The 20,831-nt window shown below is 39.7% G+C and overlaps 1 protein-coding gene across 1 annotated transcript in view; it reads right to left on the reverse strand.

Moving 5' to 3' along the window:
- Window positions 1-4: 4 nt before the first annotated feature.
- The window catches only part of kcnd3 (potassium voltage-gated channel, Shal-related subfamily, member 3), a 99,402-nt gene continuing 78,575 nt past the window's right edge, over window positions 5-20,831 (reverse strand). The window contains exons 4-8 of the mRNA XM_087780916.1: window positions 9,496-9,597; window positions 6,461-6,493; window positions 6,253-6,345; window positions 3,753-4,021; window positions 5-2,705 (exon numbers count right to left, since the gene is read on the reverse strand). Coding sequence (XP_087637042.1) covers window positions 2,531-2,705; window positions 3,753-4,021; window positions 6,253-6,345; window positions 6,461-6,493; window positions 9,496-9,597 — 672 coding nt within the window. The 3' untranslated portion in view covers window positions 5-2,530. The remainder of the gene's footprint in view (window positions 2,706-3,752; window positions 4,022-6,252; window positions 6,346-6,460; window positions 6,494-9,495; window positions 9,598-20,831) is intronic.

Consider the following 20,831-nt stretch of genomic DNA (forward strand, 5'->3'; position numbering starts at 1 on the left):
TAGATTATTTTTTTATCAGGCGTTTCACAGTTAAGACACAAGACAAGGTCATAAATAATATCCAACACCTGACAAGAGATACGCACAGCAGTAGTCTCAACAACGACGAGTGGAGGGCAAAGCAAAGAGTGACGGGAGAAATGAGTCCAGAGAGAAGACGACGGAGAGAAAACACATTCACAGACCTGCGTTTTGTTTTGATGGGAACTAATGTTGCGTTTCAAAAATGACATTTAGCAAGATGAACGTCAGAGAAAACTCACGAATACAAATGTCTACAGAAAGTCATCTCTTCCAGCCGAGTGAGTCGTGACTCGCTGCACTTCTGCTGTAACGTCCTCGTCTCCCTCTAGCTAGCTCGTATGTACAGTGTTACGTCATGTTTTTTAACTTCAGAAAGCAGCTACAGTTTGGTCAGCAGAGCGAGGAGCTTCCTTCCATCACTTGTCCTGTATAGTGTCAATATTTGTGCTTCGCGTTAAACTTTTTACTTTTACAGTATTTTTCCCATTTGGAGTCATCTCTTGGGATGGAACACCACCACAAGCTACCTCGACGAGTGATCGGAAATCAAGCATTTTAGTTGATCACATACTTTTGAAGAACATCATGAATCTGTTAGAATCTTGGCGAAGATTAGCAAATATTTTCTTGGGAGTACGCGTCACAAAATTGGAACTTTTTGAAATTCAAACAATTTAGCAACCAGTGTTTGAGAACCTGGAGAGTAAAGACCAGAAAGATAATCGTCTGTGACGTTTTTGCAAATTAAACCTGTTGAATCGTCTCATGACATTTTATCTACAACAGTAGATTCAAACATCTTCATCATGTTGTAGGATTGTGTGAGTCCTTCCATGTTTAGAACACAAGTGCACAGATTTGCTACTCATTTCCACTTTCAAACCATCTACATGAATAAACTATATATCTTCTCAAATCACTTCATCTTCTTACAAGTATGATCTACTCTGCTACATACCGGCAGCCCAACGATCGAACAGTATTGCTTGTGATATACGCCGTCGTGATGCTGATACAACAGATGCACAGATGGTATCGTGGGTTTACGTCTCATGGAAAATATAGTGTCCAGTTGCTCCCAGTGTTGTTTTGCATTTTACCTAAAACGAGGAGAAGATTGCAAACAGTCTTGAAATGACGATGAGACGCTGGACACGTTACAGGTGGAGGTAGAGATTCGGGGCGACAGACAGGAAGTGAGTCAGACTTTGGGATGTGTGCTCTTCATCTAGGCTCCAACTTCGGGGAGGGGGGGGGGAATCACAGAAGCATCGCGAGAGATGCCAAGCGAGTGGAGGAGAAACACTACCAAAGAACATTGGATTAAACCTTTAAAAAACATCTGCGGATGGAGTCAACGCATTTCCGAAACACCGAGGAGGACAAAAGTACAAACACCAAGAATCCTAAACCACATAAAGTACACAACAGCTCTTGGAAAATGCCCACCAAGTTCAGGGAAACAGCTATAAAGACTACTGAAAGCATACTTTTGATCACACAGGGGGGGAGGGAGGGGGACAACAGGACGACAGCGAGAGAAATACAGACGAGAAAGAAGGACAGCGTCACTGCTTCTGCCAAACAATGATCAAATATTACAAAATATTCTATTCACAATATTCACAATGGGCCGATTACTAACTCCTGTCAGGAATACTCAGCGGTACCTTGTGCTTTTTATTGTGGTGGTTTGAATTTTTTTTTTTCTTTTTTTGGTTTTCATTTGACTGAGGTCTGGAGAGATGCAACAAGCTTAAAAAAAAAGAGGGGGTGAGCATCGCTTGGGGGTGAGGGAGTGAACGTATCGAGCTGAACAGGCACATTCTGTGTAAAAAGGCTTGTAGCTGAGAATTGCTGACAGAAACGTGTGGCGTGAACCCACCAGAGTGGCAGCTAGTCATATATATACTATATATATCGTACACTGAGCCAGGACTTCCAGAAGAATTGGAACATGTTTGCAATCCACTGAGGCGCACACACGCACGCCCACGCACGCAAACCTCCCGAGCCATATATAGCAAAACCCCACTTGCACACTGGAGTATGAAAGTCATTGGTATCACCATCACAGACACGTCTACCGTGTGAGGGAGCGTCGATAATACCAGTACCTGATCAAGGGGTGAGGACGACAGGTGGGTGAGAGGGCGGAACGAAACATGGTCGAAGCCTATGTCTGATGATGTTTCTTCTACAATTCCCTTTATCTCCTGCTTATAAGACTTGAAGCAAAAAATAATAATAAAAAGGTGCTTTGTGCTCAGTGACACTTAATCTGGATTTTTCGACAGGCACGCGCTCACCACACATCCTCTAAAAACGAACCCCTACATGTATTTCTAGCTCACGTTTAGGTATCTAAAACTTCTGTTAATGTCAGTACAGTACATGGCCGGCAGAGGGCAGGCGCGCACAAGGCCAGAACTCCACAAGCCTTCCCTGGTCCCAGTCCTCCTCCCAAGTTTTATGTTGTGTCTCTGTCCATTTGTGGGACTCGTCCTCACAGTGCAGACACCTTCACGATGTTCTGGTTTGTGGGGGCGGCCGGCAGTTGGGCTTCTCCCTCTGGGGTGGTCACGGGCGGCGTGGGAATGCTGATGATGGCCGTGGTGATCTGGCTGCTCTGGCAGTTCAGGGCGGACTGATCCTCAATGCGCATGTTCAGACTGGAGCGGCTGAGGACGAGCGAACACACAAATTTGAATGACAACATTCACAATAAAGATGAAAGTTTTAGTGGTTAAACTCATGTTGTTTATCCTTTGATTTTTATTAGTACATTTCCTACGATTTTAAATACGGCCTGGGGGCCCCACGTGGCCCTCTGACTGCGTGGATGTGTCTCAAATGAGAATAAAATAATTCTATAAAACTGACCATTTTTCAAATGTTTTCGATGGCTATCCAACAAATACTAGTTGAACTGTACATACAACTTGAAAAGATCCTTCTCTGAAGACCCTTTTCCCGCCTATTTACTACCTATAATTTAGTATTGGTTTATATTGTTTGTTGTCATTTTAAATCATATTAAAAACAAACGAAAACAAAGTATATGCCATGAAATAAATTGTTATATTTTTTGAATTTCACTTATTTAAAAATGGGAAATATATGAGATATGCATTGTTATTTTATTTAGAATCTTTAAATAAATATAATTAATAAAACATCAGCAATCACATGAAGGTTTAAAGCATGAATTAAGAATTAAGTACATTCTATCATACCACCATCGGATGGGTTTCCTCAAATCAAAGAAGATTCACGATTTATGCGTTTAATATAATCCAAGGAATTCTAATTATCAATGACGGCAATTATAAAGAGGCCTCAAATAACAGTAAAAGTTATGAAGGAAACAAATTTTGGTGTTTGATGAAGGAGGACAAACGCAGAGATAATTAAAATATATTAAGCCTCCAAGAATAAAGAAATAATATTAAATTTAAAGTTCTGTAACGGACAGCGTGAGTAAGACACCCTGCTGTAAGCCATGTGTTAAATGTTAAATTTAAGTTATATCCACCAACTGAAACATAAAGGGAAGGAACACCTGCTAGCTTAGCTGGGCGATAACGTTGCTAGCTGCAGGCTGGACGGAACATTTAAGTGAAACGTGTCTGATGTAAAAAGAGATGTCCTGGATAATTAAAAGTATTCAAAGCAGAAACGCCTGTGGTCCTCGGCTCTTGATAAAATATGCACTGTGAAGATCTCACCTGGTGCTGAGCGGCTGGATGTGGATGGTGCTGAGCTCCTGCAGGCCCTGGTGATGGTGCAGGTGGTGGTGGTGGTGCGCCAGGGGCTGCAGGTGAGCCGAGCCGCTGGCGTTGGGTAAAGGCGTGTGGCGCTTCTTGCTCCGCCGTGTGCAGCACGTGCCGGTGATGCCATCTTGGCTGGAGAGGGAGGGGCTTCTGGATGGATAGTTCTGAAGCCCCGCCTCCAGGTAGCTCTGTTGGTAATACTGCGCGTCCACAAACTCGTGGTTCTGCATGTGAGGACACAGTTCCAGATTTTTATCATGGGATTTATCAACAAAATTGTTGAGATTATAAGGTTGCAGTGCATTATGGGAATCATCCTAGGAGAGTGGGGGTAGTTTGAACTGGTGGGCCATTTTTAAAGACCTAATCCATAGGATTTAAACAATGTTTTTGGCTCCCCCTGGTGTTGGAATAGTTCTTAGTTATAAACAAAAGCTCTTCGTCATTTTACCAGGAATATAAACTAAGACCACTATTGCGTATCTTCCTCTCAGTATCAGAGAAAACTATTTGAAATTGCTGGGAATAACTTTGATTATTTAAGTTTTTTTCCTTAAATCTGCTTTAATCCCCGTTTATACACAAACTGATGCGCGACAGCCGTCCTGATCCCACAGCCAAATCCCATCAGCAAACACATGGAGGATACAAGATTCGTGTGTTGATAGAGAAATGACAGAAACATCTCTTACATCTGACAAGTGTTTTGCAGTGTAGTAAAAGAAACCTCGGCTCTGCGATGCAGGGCAGCACACGAACACGCATGTCTCTATAATGAAGGAAAAAGCGAACGCTTCATTGGGTCGCAGCTTCTCAGGCGCAAACCTCCAAAGCCATCACCATGAGTCTGCCTGTTTCTTCAAGCTAATGAGCCAACCGAGGGAGAGACTTTAAATTCCAGGGTGTGATGAACGCGTGGAGTCTAATGCATTTCAGATGAATATATTAGCTTATTACTGCGGCGCGGTGTTGGATAAACGATCAAACAGCGTAACTATTGACAGGCTTCAGGGATTGAAGCGCGCTTGAAGCCCACGGCCGCGACATTATGATGCAGCTCCGGGGCCTCGTGCTCTTAATTGACCGGAGAGATCAGCGGCAGTTCCTACCCCTTCACAGCTAGTCGTTTTGAAACGCTGTCGCATTGTGATGAAAGCTACAATCACATACAGGACCGATGAACAGTTTCATAGTTTATTAAAAGTAACCCACGTGTAATAAACACACTGTTGGACTGATGAGCTCCATAATGCACTACAACCATTAAACAATCTTAATCAACAGTACTGATATAATTGGTATCCCTAAGCTATCCATACATGGATCTGTTCAAAATAGAGGAAAAATAAATACGACTAGAGAGAAAAGAAAGTTGTATTGTGCAATCCAGACTATTTTCAAATTGTATCCCAAAAATCTTGTCCTTATAGATAAGTAATATTTACCCTCAAGCATGCAACAGAAAGAAACTAAATGGCAAAACATCCTTAAAAAGTATGATAAAATGTCTATAAATGGGAAAAAAGGACGGTTAAAACAATTAAATATGGATGTTATGAAATCATTTTGCAATATTCTTTGAACAAATGACTCAATTTCAATTGAAAAGTCCCACACTGGGATGGTGATTAGGTTCATTTCCATCATAGCCGAAGCACAAAAATAGCCTTTCTCTCATTGAGATAGCAAATGTGGTCTGTAGTGGATGGGCTTCAGTTTTCACAACAATTTGCAATTACACTGTTCTGTCAGTGGGGGAACCAAAGAAAGAATATGGATTTATAAAAGGGTTTTGAATAACTTATTTTCATACCGTTATAAAATATGTATCTTTAATTCACTTTCAGGGACCAAAAATACAAAAAGGAGAAGGAATTATTTGTAGTTAAATTTCAAGCTAGTTTTCATTAATTTTATCATTTTACTCTGACCTTGTAAGTGGCCTCCAACCATTCTTTCCCTTCACAAACAGGCACACAAAGGCGAGTTGGAGCTCAACAAGGCCAAAAACATTCAATTGAATGCCCACTTGAAACCTCACTCAACATTTAAAAAATAAAAATACATTTATTCTCCATAAGCGTTGTTAAAAATAGTCATTCTAGAGTTCCATCTAGCCATGATCGGCGCCTCTTCTCGTCTAGACAAAGCTTACATGTGTTCTTATGTAAATACTCTCAATAAATTATGTTTTAGATGAATAATGCAGGGATAACTATTAAACAAACTTGCTATTTTGTGTCAGACCGGATATTAGTTTAAAACTTTTATCGATTGAAACAAAGTCTTGTTAGTGATTCATAAAAAATAAGCCACAGCTGGTGACCTTAAACGAAAGATTTCCTCCTCCAACAGTCCTTGAACTCTGCTTCTGGAGTGGAAATATCTATATTTATTTGCAGCCGGTGTGTAGAATCTACTAGTTAGTTCCTAACGTATATGAAGTCAAACTCACAGTGGTCTTCTCCAGACAGTGCAGCAGGTGGTGGTGTTGACTCTCCAACAGAGACGCAGACTTGCTCAGCCTCTGCTCGTCGTCAGTCGAGCTCTGCACAGACAGAAAGAAGTGACACACTCAATTTTTTTATTCTCATTGTCGGGAGGTTATCAGTCGTGGGGGGGTGCGTGTGTGTGTGTGTGTGTGTGTGTGGCTGACGTCGCACCTGATCGGAAAAGTTCATCTTGTATGGAATTTGCTTGAGAGGGAGACAAAAGCAGAAGAGACGGGTTTGTTTTACAAGGCAGGAGAGTTGAGCAGTGAGAACAGACAGCTGTCAGGTCCACGGTCGTGCTGGTCACACACACACACACACACACACACCAAACACAAACACTCAAGTCCAACCCGCCAGGAATGTCTGACCAAACCACGCTGGGGCATTGATCTTTGCTCAGAGAAGCTCACTCTGCATATATATGTGCTCAATTACCATCTGATTTAAAGCATATATCTCACCTGCAAGAGATTTATTTTTTGATCCTCATTTAAACAACAAAATAAACTAAATTTGCCTTTTTTTTCTGCTAATTTCGTGCTAATCGCCTTCATCAATATAATCCCTACAAATAAGACCATCTTCCACGTTAGATTCCGACAAATGAAAACCCTCAATATGACGTTAATTGAAATATTATTTGTATAGATAGTTTAAACTTCATCCTAGATCTATAACCTTAATAACATTATCTTTGATTTTGATTATAATTGTTGAACTCCAACCCTTTCCATGAATCACTCAGATCGACAGATCTGCTGCATCATTGCAGAGTCCTTCGGTCACTCCAGTTTCGTCCAAGAGATTAATTGACTACTTGCGACCACAAAAGTCATTGAAATTTTCCACAGGAGTCACACTATGTTGTGTAACTGGGCCAATACAAAAATTGCCTTTTTTACTTTATCAAGTTAATGTTGAACTAGTTATAGTTATACTTCCTTGGGGCCGTGTTGATACAGTCAAAGGGCTGCATGTGGCCCCAATGAGTTGTTCAATCACTGATACCTTTAAAAAAATTCAGAAAATGCATTAAAAATGTGTCTCTCCTGAAACTTTTGGCTCAAAAACCTTAATAAAGCTCAGTTATAGGAAGATAAGACAAGACAAGTTTGTAGTGGAGGAGTTAGAAAACTTAAAAAAGTAGCTTGATCATAACATGAAACCTAATAAACATTGATGTTTTCAAAATACAGTATCAGAGCAGCGTCTGCACACTTAAAACTTGCACTGGATTACATCAGTCTCCTCAAGCAGATTGTTGCGTTTGATAAAAATAAACAAGCTGCTGAGTTTCAGTGCCACACAGCGAGGAGATGCTGTTAAAAAAAAAGAAATAACGCAGCAATATAAGAACACAGGATTCTTTGCTGAGGAGGTAAGTTTTCAGCTCTGATGACTCGGGTTGGTCCGGCTCTCCGTGTCCCGGTCTCTGAAGCCGATGCAGCAGGAAAACACAGGTGTTTCAGAAGCTCTCGTAACAGTAGAGATTACGGGTCAGTCGGGAGATCCACTAAGGTGGTCACCAGGGTGGGTTGAAGACCAACAACTGAGGTTCAACTTTAAATTAATTATTCTTTTTGGGGCGAGACGGCAGAAGCAAAGTAATGCAAAAAAGGCAATTTACTTGAAAAATGTAATGCTTTGAAATAATCTAAATATACTTGTCATGAGTTTCCTTTAATGTTTCACGAAACCCTTTTCTAAACCAATATTTTTTTTGGTTTCAAAACAAAGCTGCTCTCATCAAAGGTATCTTGTAAATGAAAATCCGTCACTGCTTCCGTTTTGCCTTTGATGCTGCAGGAAAGTAAAAGAGCTGCACACCGGAGACGCACTCTCGTCAGCTCCGGGCCTCTATCGTGCCTGTGAACTGCAACATTTTGGGAAGTCACATCACCCCTCGAGTCGCGTTTTCCTTGAGTAGTGTTTACGTTTCACCCGCTGCTCCGCCTGAAGCCTGCTCCTCAGCTGGTCGCTCACATTAGAAGTGACGCTTATTGAAATAGCTGCCGGTCAGCAGCTCACATCGCACATGCGTGCCAACGGACTTTTGAGAGCACTTTACCCAAAATACTGGCAGTAAAACCAGAAGAGGGGCCCGCTTCTGGTACTTGAACGTTGAATTCTGATGCAAAGTGCTTGGCTTGTGAGCCGGGGAACTAATGTGTGTCCCAACATCGAGGGGGGAAAAAGCTATTTATTTTGTAGCGGCATTCCATGAAAACATTTCCAACATTCTTTTAGATTTAGATGTACTACTCTGTATCAATGCACTAAATTCATGGTGAAATAAATTATACATATTATAAGCAAGTATACCATTCAGTTGAAAAATCAACAGCTGTCAAACTCCATCAAACAAGGGGCCAAAATGTTAAATTTAAAACATCTCAGGGGGTCGAGCAATTCAATAGATACCATATCAGTTTCCTCACTAACCATCAAAGGCTAATCTTAGAAAAAGAATATTAAATTAATCCAATTGTGAGCTTGTTTGCTTGAGACCTTGTCTCCTGCTAAAGAGGTTCGAGCGATGTCACTTCAAGAAAGAGCAACAAAGAGTTTTTTTCATTGAGAAAACTGTTGATATAAAAGTGATAGATCGGCGTGAATAGCTTTTTTATCTCTTTTGATACAAGAAAAGTGTCCAGGTTTATGGTATTAGATTCATTTGTGTCAAAGTTTTGATCTTTAAGCACATAGTCTGTAAAGTGGCGCACATCCATTTGACATTTGCACAGCAACAAGTTTAGAAGGACAGTTTATTTCATCAATAATTCTCTTTTCCTATTGCTTATTTTGTGTGTTATCATACTTATTTTATTCTGTCCTGACCCCACAAATACTTCTTAACACTAGCAATACAAGTTTCTGATTCTGAAAAAGCTAAACATTGACTATTAGCTTTGAGTTTCTCCCTGAACTATTCATTAATTATTATTTGGGAAGAAGACAAATCCCTTCATATTGTAAAAATCCGTCAAACGGAGTTAATCTTTTTGACTGGAGGCTCGTCTGTTTCAAGTTCCGCAGCATCTGGAGTGAGCAATTAAGAGGAACATCATTTTAACGACTGTTAGAAGTGGAATTTTGCTGGTTGATGACTTCGTCCACATCGCTGTGAATGTGACTGAGAATCCATGCTGACTTTTCTGGATTCTTTTTTTTCCCCACTCTGGCATCCTAGGCGTGTGTCTTACCGTGAGCTCCAGAGCTTCGTTGAACAGGCCGTTTCGTTTGCTGTGGAGGAAGGCGTTGGAGCCTTCCGTCTTAGTTATTCGTATCCTGGCCAGTCGCGCTTTCTGAAAGCAGAGAAACAAGGCGTCAATCAACTGCCCCGCCGAGGCGCTCACGTCAGAGTGATAGGGAATCATCCTGACGCCTCCCCTGGCCGTGACGCCACACCTCCGGTGTATAAGCTGCGATCCTATAGATCAAATGCAACATGTGCTGCTCAAGCATTCGCTCTGATCTGCTGCGATAAATTCGCTGTGATCTGCTGTGAATGCGATGAATCATTGATACCGACGACACGTCAGCGGCAGAACGCCGGCAAATCTCACATGAATTAAGAAGGGAACATCCTGAGCTGAGTGACACCGGCGCTAAAAGTATAGATGCTTGTTTTGTGTCCCACATTTTGTTCAGTGTAGAAGGGGGGGGGGGGGAAGAGAAAGAAAAAGATGAAGCAATTGTTTCTGGAGCACCCAGAGCCATTCAATCGCTGCAGTGTTTTAATCCATCTTTTCTCATAACGACAGAGCAACACAGTTTCTCTCTGCTGTGCTGCTATGGAAGGCATGCGGCAGAAAAACACAAAAATCTTTTTTTGAGGTTTTAAAGGGTGTTTTGGAAAAGAAAGAAGCTGGGGTTCAGCGTCAACCCTTGACCGTGCTGCTCATATCATCTTCACCAACTATCAGGTGAAATTAATGTCCTACACAGAATCCTCAAGAAACAGTTTGGTAATCTGTATGAACCTTGGAATTGAACAGTGTTTTGCACTTCCTACATGACAATGCCATATGCAGGTTCAAGTCACCTGCTTATTTTTTAGTTTATATTAATATTAAATGTGTGGTACAAAGCCGGGACGTGCGGTCAGGGGAGGCAGGTGAGGCGGTGACTCACCCCTCAATGCGCAATCCATCACAAAAGGTGTTGATGCATGAAATTGACGTGCGCCAGTTGCCGTATCTCTGAATGTCGCCACTATAATGCTCACAGATAAGTTTATTTGCCTTGATTTGTATGTATTTAACCATTAAAGTTTAATGTTTGTAAGGGTCTTATTTGGTTTCGGTGATCGGAAACACAACAGTGAAAAGGCAAAGTCGGAGGCACACGCTAGGAATTTAAAAACTACATTTTGGCCCTAAATAAAATATTATTTGTTTTCCTCATGAGAATATTGACCCAATATTTACCTTCTCACCATAATAAACATTGTTACGGTTTGTGTAAATCTAACCAATCACGGAAGGCCTGTTGCAATATTAACCAATCAGAAGCAACAAAAGGAGGGTCTATCTCATTCATCTTCATTACAGCACCACTCCGTCAAAGATGACAGGTTTATGATGCTATAAATCAATATTTATCCACAATTGATGACTGCTATAGATGTAGAGGATGTAGACTAATATCCCACAACATATCACTACAATTCAACGTAGACTTGTTGAGAAATTATGAATTAAATCATATATTTTAAACTACATATGTGTGTGAAGAATGCTGTTGAGATATGAAATAACCAGAAAATTGAATAAGTTTCCCTTTATATACTAGTTTATATACTTATACTTATCTGATACTAAAGGAGTCAGTGCCTCACCAACCATGAACCTCACCACACGTCACTGGTACAAAGTGTATTTACTTATAAAAAAACTTTTGCGTTTTGCAGCAAGTGAAGTCATCACATAGGAGTGCCCGGACCGTAATCATCATCCTTGTACTTACAACTATCATAGTTTTATGTCAAAGTATTTATGAGTGCAGGCCCAACAAAGAAATCCAATGTTATCATTTACACAGCTTAGATTATTCAAGTCAAACATTTAAAATATAAGCAAAAAGAGAATACAATAATTTTTTTTTAACAAAATAGCCTGGAATTCAAAGTGAAAACCAACAGAAATTCAGAAAAAAATTAACATCAACAAACCATATTTGGATACTTCTCCCTGCCGTCTTTCAAACAAGAGCCTTACATCACACACTCCAGGTCTCCCCCTGAAGAGACCGACCCCGAGCTCAGGTCTCCCCGTATTCACGAGCTAATCTGCAGCATCAAATCCCCAATTAATCAATGAGTCACATGACCTTCCGCTCTAATGACGGAAGCGCTACAGAATGGACCCTTGTTTCCATCAATTAGCCACGACTGTCAATCAAACATAAAGTCTTTATTTCTAATGCGTCAGGTGTCTTGTCGTTTCTTCCCCGCCTCATTATATTTAGACCATTTTTCTAAAGCCGCAACAAAGGAGTGCGTCTGTTGTTCCTCCGTCTGCCTCGGTAATGAATTCATAACTCTGAACCGGTGGCGGTATAATGTGAAACGTGTAAGTGATGAGCAGACCGAGGGCTTGTTTAGTTTGTGGCTGCACTGAGAGGTTAATTGAAGTGTGTGTGTGGATGTGTGTTTGCAGGAGTGTGTGTTTCCGTCGCACCATACATGCATGTATGTATCAAGCACGTGGGATAAAGGGATGCTAATGTATGCTAATGGCACCCCTCCTAACATTTAAGATAGGAGGCGATGATGAGTCGACCTGCAGCTTCACTGGGAAGAACCAGCCGCAGCATTTTTCTGCAGCGAAGCACCGTGTTTATCTCTGCTTCCATCTCCTGCTGACACCTTTTCCTGCTCTTTTCCCTCACATTCTAGCGCTAATGTACGTTTGTGCTGGCACAGCAATCCCCCCACGGGCCTCTGGGATGTCCTGGTAACTCCACCAGTGAAGGTTGCCGGGCTGCGCCGGGGTGATGGAGGGGATGTTAAGAACCACGAGGAGTGAGTGGACTTGTGCTGCTCCGTGATAGATTCCCGGAACCTCTGGGACCTGGGAGGTTGTGTCTAAAGCCCTTCTGTGTTCTCATGGAGGACGGATCGAGCTTTAAATATTGCTGACTCGTCGCAGAAGGGACGGGAGAGTAAAGAGACACAGTGTTCTGGGCTCAGAGCTAGTCTTTGATTGTGCTTCTAAACAAGTTACACTTTTGACCATCCTTAAAAACTCTCCTGACTTGCACGTTTCAAAAGTTAAAGTCTTCCTCTCCAAGATGCAGTTAGTCACTTATCATCTGCTTTTTTATAGTTTTAAGTTCGACCCCATCTGAAATCTCAGCGAATGAGAGGTTACGAGGGAGTCATTTATGACATAATAATGGCTTCACTCCTCTAGCCAGCTATAATCCTGCCCTACTTTATTCATACAATGAGTCCCTTGAAGGTGGCGACTTCCTGGATTGATGACGCATTGTGACAAACCTTCATGCTTGACCAATCACAGCAGAGTGGATGCATTTTGGGTATTTTAAAATATTTTGATGACAGTTTTTTTCAACATATGAATGCATTGTGTCTCAAATGGAGAGTGTCTTGTCTGTTACAGGGTTTAATTTTAGGAGAATTCTTTCATCCACTATATGAAAAAGGTGGGAAATTTGTTTTGAGTTTTTCGAGTGGGAAATGGCACCCATTTTATAGAACGACTCTTCTCTTTGAAAGATGGTGTTTAAAGGTCAACTAATGTGTTTCTTAAATAGATCTTGGACTCTATTGTATCATCAGTATGTGTCTGTTTGTACAAACATCTTTTCATTGAAATATTCACATTAGAAAATCTGCTTAAGCCCCGCCCACTGAAAACACTGGAGATAAAAAGAAACCTTAACCAAAACCACAAACCAGCTGCTGTGATTGGTCAAGCATCAAGGTTTGTCACCATGTGTTATTAATCCCGGGCATGATTGCAGCTGGCTGGAGGAGTGAAGGCGTCCTACTGGTCTTCGCTCTCATAACCTCTCGTTCGCCAAGATTTCAGAAGGGGGAGAACTTTATAAAGTAATAACTTCAAAACATGGTCATGATGAGGGACTTAAACACTTCAACATGTGCGCTATGGGATTCATAACAAGTCTAGAGTCAAAATGTATTTAACACTTTAAATAAAAGGCACAAGTTTCGTAGAATGGACACCAAAAAAACGATCAAATTTCCTGAAAGGACAAGTCAATCGCACAGACAGAAGAGGAGGCTGGTTCGATCCGGACTCTTCTTGTGGGTTTATGATGATAGAGTGATGCAAGATGGAACACTTAAGTGGGATACATTATAATGAAACATAATTGGGATCCTAAATTAGGATGAATGCCACTGAATGATTTGTGCTGGGTGCTAAAATAGTGCATACCAAATGCATTTAAAAACAAATGGATCAGCAACCACTGAGTCATCCTTGCACGCAGAAGCAAAGCTGGATTTTGCTGACTCATGGATTGGCCTAGTTAAAGCAGGGGCGTGGATTCGATGAGAAGAAACGTCAACCAGTAACTTAGATGTTTCAGGATTATGAATTTTATGTTCACTGTTCTACAAGTTTTGCAAGTGAAAATAAGAAAAATACTCCCTTTCTGCATAGACAATGGCAATAGAGTGTTAATGGCTACAGGCGTAAAAGGCGAGCCAAGTAAAACTTATGCATGCAATAACAATGTGATGTAAGAACATAAAAATCAGAAGGTAAGGAGTCACTTTTTTGAGTTTGACTTGCTGCAAGATACATTTAAACATATTGCCAACAGTTCTTTTTTAAAAAAGTTGGACACACTGCCCCTCATTTATAAGTTTAAAAATTCATGGGATCTCATGAGTTCAGCTTCACTGCCTATGCGGGATTTTGGCTGCGTGAAAAGTAGAGCAATCCAGTTAAGGAGACCAGATTAGGTTCTGCCTCGGGCCGGGCTCTGAACCATCCAGGCGACCATCTGATCACACGACCACAAATAGTCTCGGAAACGTCTCATTTGGTTCTGCAGCTGCCACTCATTTGGATCCGCGCTGGCATTTCTATCACAAGGAATTAAGACACTGGCTTCCTTCGAGGTACGTCGCCCTTAAGAGCGCCATCACATGTACGCAGGTGGGGATTAAAACCTCAGACGCAAAATAACCAACCTGACCCAGTCGACCCCGCGGCTATCAATGCTATGTAGCTGCTAAACAATTATCCACTGGTTTCTAAACTGATATATATACTGTATATATATATATTTTTTAATTTGGATTTCAACAAAACTATCTTAATTAATCAAACAAAACTTTACATGAATGAAATGAAACGAGGAAAGGAGGAAGATTTCGGGTGAACATATATAAAAGTTTAAATTCACTTTATTTATTTGTATTCATAGCTCATCTCATGTTTTCATTATTTTGAGAATATTAATAAATAATTAACTCATATTCATATTAAATTAAAATTATGTTGATTATGTTTTTTCCACATCTATATATTTGTTATTATTTTTTTTAGGCGTAATTTAATGATAAGCTTATAAATAAGAGAAGTTCAACATTTTAATTATTAGTAAATCAATAATTCATAATTTTGTCCAAAAATATTTATCTTCTAATTAGGAAAAATTAAACACCATTTCTGAAAATATTTTAATTTCAATGAACAGAAAGAAAAATGGTTAAAATAAATGTTTTTTTTAATTATTATTTGGTTGGTTTGTCAGCGGTTTATTTATTTTTTATTTTCAAATACATTTTAATAATGTGTTTTGACCTATATAAACGTAAAATCAAATCAAAGGAAAAACGATGACACAATAAAGATTATTTTTAAATTAAATATTATATATTTTTACAAACTATTTTTTAACTCACATATTTGCTCTGAAATGCTGCACAAGTGTGCCTGAGAAACACTTATTTTCAAGCCGCTGTGATGCACATGAACAACTTCCATCTTTGTGGAAAAACTTAGTTAGGAAATTGTTCTGGGGCAAAGAGACTGGAGTTACAGTTGCATTGTTGGGTTAAACTTGAGGATCTGAGGTCTTTAGACACGGCTGGTCCACTGATATCAGCCTCTGTGGAACACAGCTTAACCTCCGTGCACAAAACTCTCTCTAAGCCGGGATTAGCTGGGTTTTATAGTGAGCACAAAGGTGCAGCGCACGTCAACGAGCCACTGCAATTATGTTTCTGTATAAAAAAAAAATATATATATTTAGGATGAACCATTTCACAGCAGACGCTCAAGTCCTCTGTAAAGCCCATCGTTCAGGTTACTGGTCCCTTCCTCTCGAGCTGCCACATCTCAGAGCAGACTTTATTGATTTCGGAGAAGGTCAGAGCGACTCAAACCGGGAATCGTCTTCACCTTTTAGATTCAGCGCTCCGTCGGAGAGAAGAAAACGCAGTGATGCCATCTTGAGAGACTTTTTGTTTCTGCCTTCACGACATTCAAGTCGCCCAATTCAATAGATTTAAGGATTTTAAAACAAGCTAAACAGAAGAAAACTAAACAATATAATACTTGACCTTCTTACAATATCCTAAACCCATCACTTGTAATCCATTGATACTTTCTTTTCTTGCTATAACTCTCAAAGTAAAAGGAAATTCCACTCAACATGTTTTCTTTTATAGTGAACTCCCAGTTTATTCCAACAGCTAATAATGTAGCTCTAAAAACAACATATCTATATATATATCTATATATATCTATATATCTATCTATATATCTATCTATACCTATATATATATACCTATATCTATATATATCAGCAGACAAACCAACATAATAATAAACACTTTTAAATAAGGAACAAAAAAAAAAGAAAAATATTTTTGTAAGTAACATTATTGTTATCATTTAATTAAAAAAGAAGAGCTTATTTTAATTATCAAACATTTTCAGGGGTCATTTTTTAATTTTGCAAATTTTTTGGGGACCCATTTATTAAATTTTGGTTTACTATTAATTTATTATTTAACATTCTTTTTAATAAGCTTAAAGTTATTCAAAAAAATAAAACAACGACCTTTCCAACTTTTTTTTGTCCATTTAATTATATTACATTAAAGACATTTTTATTTATTTTTAAGAATGATGTACATTTAAACCACTTTGAGAGTCGCGCTATAACAATGGTCACCTTATAATGGAAATAAAGTGGCCCGGATCTGCATTAGGGACGAGATGATTGGGACAATCACCCAGATGGACGGCTAATTGTAACGGGAGCGCTGAACAGCCAACAATTAGAGTGGAATTGGGATTAAAGTAGATTGTGGTCGAGTGGAAAACCATGAAAAGGAGAGAGAAAGGAAGTGAATATGTACGTCTGTGCAAGCAAAAAAAAAATCTCATGAATCACTCTGGGAATGGCCACAGGAAAAATGGATTTTCTGTGAAGTATCACACAGTAGAGGTGACGGTCCGCTACGTTAAATGACCGTTTGCTTTTGCCGGAGACTCACTCTAATGGCTGCAGGTAACGTGTGATGAGGGTTATGGAGCAATAAGGAGTAATACATGTTATGTGGACGCTCATAATGAGGTATTGAAGGATATGGCCGAGCTCATAACACATGTCTGGGGCGGGGCATTGAACACAGCATCTGTCCTTACCGACGAAAGAGCCGACCGAGCCGTAGTAATTGTTCTATAACGCACACGGTCCACAGAGAAGACGGCTTTTTATATAATGGGAGCGCGAGTAACGGAAAAACCCATTTAATTAAGGTGACATGTAATGAACTGACACGCATGACGCTATAAAAGAGAGACGGTCATTATCATTAGCAACAAGTGTGCTCACGGAGGCGTGATGTTCACTCTGACGGGAATAAAAGCTCCAATAACAAGATCCACTTTTTCCATGTAGCTCTTAAATAAGTGCCGCTATTTCCACAGCTCAGAACTCAATTCTTTAAAACAAACTTGGTTATGACTTTTCTAACTTCAGACCGACTCGTCAGTCCAAGGATGCATCAGAAAAGCCACCGTGACATGAGATTCAAGCCTCTAAATACAGTCACACTTTGCCGATGTCTGCTCTAAACCTTCACCCACAACAAGGAGTAATTACTTCAAAAACATGTTTTAATGCCACTAAATTGATCTTCAGAATGACTTAAACAATAGTCATTAACCTCCTGCTGTGATATTATTCATCTACAGTTTGTGATGCTGGGAATAGGATTAAACATCTGTGAAGATTCTCCTCCTGCGAATCCAATTTTTTAATTTGAAAAAATTGCCCGAATGAGCAAATGATGTTAAAGATATTATCTGGTTTAGAAGATGAATGATCCAGCGTACAAAACACTTGCGAGAAGCAGGTTTAAGTAATATTACAGGAGCATCCAATTCTCTGTACAGAGAGTGACGCTGGATTAAAACCTCAAAAGAGGCTCTTCAGTTTATTAATTTCATGACAATGCTCTGCCCATAAATCCCTTACCTGACCTTTTTTTTGGACTTCAGTGACAAAAACTTGTTTGTGAACATTTGTGTCCTACGACGATTCATGCTAAATAAAAGACGTTTTGAACTTCAGTGAGCAATAAGCAAAAAGTTCCACTCCGGTCTTTGGCTCGAGGGGCTTTAACACAAACATAAACAGCATCAGGAGAAGGGAGCAGAACTTTAACTTCGCTTGTTGTTGTTCAATTAAAACACAGCCGATAGTGCTCCGGAGCGGATCGGTGCATGACTGAGCAAACTGGTGACCTCGGCGCAGGAAGACCCACGAGACACTCCACTGTCTGGGGAAGTCATTTGGCGCTAGATAATGATGACAACACTGTTACGATACGTTGATCAGATGCTGGGGAGACGAGCCGAGTGTGTCCACAGCACTCTTCCCACAAGGTGAAGCAGATGAGGGTTTTTGATGGGCAATTAGCTGTGGATTGATGCGGGTGACTATGAATGAAAACCCCCTCAACTATGAGGCGGTTATTTTAAGAACACGTTTCATTTCCCGGCTAATGCTGCTCCTTCCTTCCCCTCGGCCGTTTCTGACACGACACCTCTGTTGTGTCACACTTAAAATTAGCCTGCGAGTGCGTCTTTTTAAATCAGGCGTGTACACATGCTGCCTTTAGTTTCGCCGCTCAGGACCTTGTTCTTCTCATCTTTGATAAATACGACCACAATTATTTCATACAACTTCAGTTCAAGTTCAGGGACTTTTGAGCTTTTTTTGCTTAAGTTATACATTTATTGAGCCAATTTTGTGTCACAGGAAGTCACTAAATATTCCATAAAATCTAGGCAAAAACATCTGCAAAAGCTAGAATACATTTTTTTTTTACGTAACCTAAATTAAAGTTTTCAATGTTCAATTATTTATTTATTCATCCATTTAATATTACTTGAGATACATATTACAAGAAAGATACAATTAAAGGATGTACTGCTTAAAAAACAACAATTATAAATTATTTTTGAAAATAATCTCTCGGAACAACAAAAATATACCACTTGCAGAAAAATAGATACCATTTTTAAATATTAAAATGGTAAAAGTATAAAAAGTAGGACAGAAAAATGATTGATTAAATTGTAATATAATTAAATTCATGATCTTACAATAAGATTTTTTTTTTTTTTTTTGAATATTTCTGCTTAAATATAACAGCAGGAACTTAAAATACTAAAGATGTTTCTACAAGAATGAACTGTCAGGTTCTTAGGGAGGAACTGAAAGAAAGAAAGAAAGAAAAACAGCCCTTGCAGCCTTCCTGAAGTTTCACCATCATGAGTGATTAGAGGGGGAGATTTAAATGGGAGAGGACAAGGGATTCAGGTTAACTTGTTGGAATAGCAAAGTGTTATATTGTTTGCTTCGGATGTTGATGGCTGAGGGGAAGATTCAGCTGTGGAGCTTCTGGTTCGACACAGATTTTCTACAGTTTCTAAGTCTCACCCTGACCTTCTGAGAGCCAAATATAAAGAGGTAAAAGTAAATAAATGGAACATGAACCACTGCTGTGACTCTTTCTATTTTCTCTTGGTTAAAAAGAACCGTCTGGTTGGAATCATGGGGGAGAGTTGGGAAATCTCTTCACTTGTTCTTTTGACCTTGAGAGATACAAGTCAGAGGTCGTAGACAAGAAACATACAGTCCAAATAACAAATTGATTTAACCTAAATACATAGTATTGAGAATATATATAATGAGACTGTTGCAGTGCATTATGGGACATTGACTGATTGTAGTTTACTACATTATGAGACGATTATATTATTAAAAAAAACAACTAAATCTTTCAACATAAATCTGACATGATTTGTTTGGTGAAGCCTGGCTCTCTCGACATCAGCAAACACGGATTATTTATATTCACATATGAGAGGAATTATTGACACATTGATTCCTCTGCCAAGGGAGTGATAATTCATTTCACGCAAATATTTATATTACCGACGCCAATCAATACTTTCTCGAAGGGCTACATAAAACAAAGTGCTGCACTGATGTTCAAGTAGATCTACTGCTGAAACTGAAGTCACATTTATAAGCGCATCCGTCTCCTCGTCCTCCCTGCTCTTGTCTTTTCATTGAGGGTCTTCTCTTCGGGCTCATTTGTTGCCGGACGATGTTACTTAATACCGGACAGCGGTCAGATTACGTCCAAACACAAGATTTAAAATGCATTAAGCGCACAAGCTAAGATGGATGGCAACAATCACAGGCTGGGCGAGAGGTGGAGGGGCGGCGGTGGAGAAGTGGAGGAAGAAAGAGGGGAAAAACCAGAGAAAAGACAATAATCATCGCCGGAAGAAATGAGAACGCAATGAAAGTGAAAGAGGAATGAAAGTATATGCCAGCTCCCAATAAAGAGTGAAAACAAAAACTGCCCTCCAACTAAGATTACCAGCCCAAGTGATGCGGCGACGGTGTTTGGCCACACAACGTCGAGCTGGCGGCAAAAGTCAGGCTGAAATATTCACCCAAAGGAAGGAGAGATCTTTAAATCTTCCATCGTTTTAACATGGATTTAGTTAATCCCTTTTGAATTCACGCCTGTGTGTGTTATTGCCAAACATGGGAGGGATTAAAGCCCTCAGACCGGTACAGACAATTGTTAATATTTACTTCTCACACACACTTTGGCAGTGTGCCGTCGCTCTGTTGAGGGCAAAGAAATGATTCACCTGAGCAGCAAAGGTTATTTTTCATGTTTACTCTCGGCTTATAAACCGACGGTGAAATCTAGGCTTGGCACTTTTGACACCAGTTCAAGTCCCTTTAAAAGTTACAAAAGTTTTTAGAATAATCGACATTCACTCAACAACACGAGTGATTGTGTTTGCCGATGTCATAAGAACTCTCACAGCTTGGTTTTTTAGTTGACTATGCTGAAATAAATAAAAATAAAGTTCAGACAGGAAACATGTTTTGAACAAAAAGTACAGTACCTACCTGGTTTGGCCCTTAAAGAGGACACATTATGTGAGAATTTATCGTTTTTAAATGTATTCTAAAATAAATAAAT

Source organism: Callionymus lyra, chromosome 19 (assembly GCF_982586985.1).
Source record: "Callionymus lyra chromosome 19, fCalLyr1.hap1.1, whole genome shotgun sequence".
In the NCBI taxonomy this organism is placed as follows: Eukaryota; Metazoa; Chordata; class Actinopteri; order Syngnathiformes; family Callionymidae; genus Callionymus; species Callionymus lyra.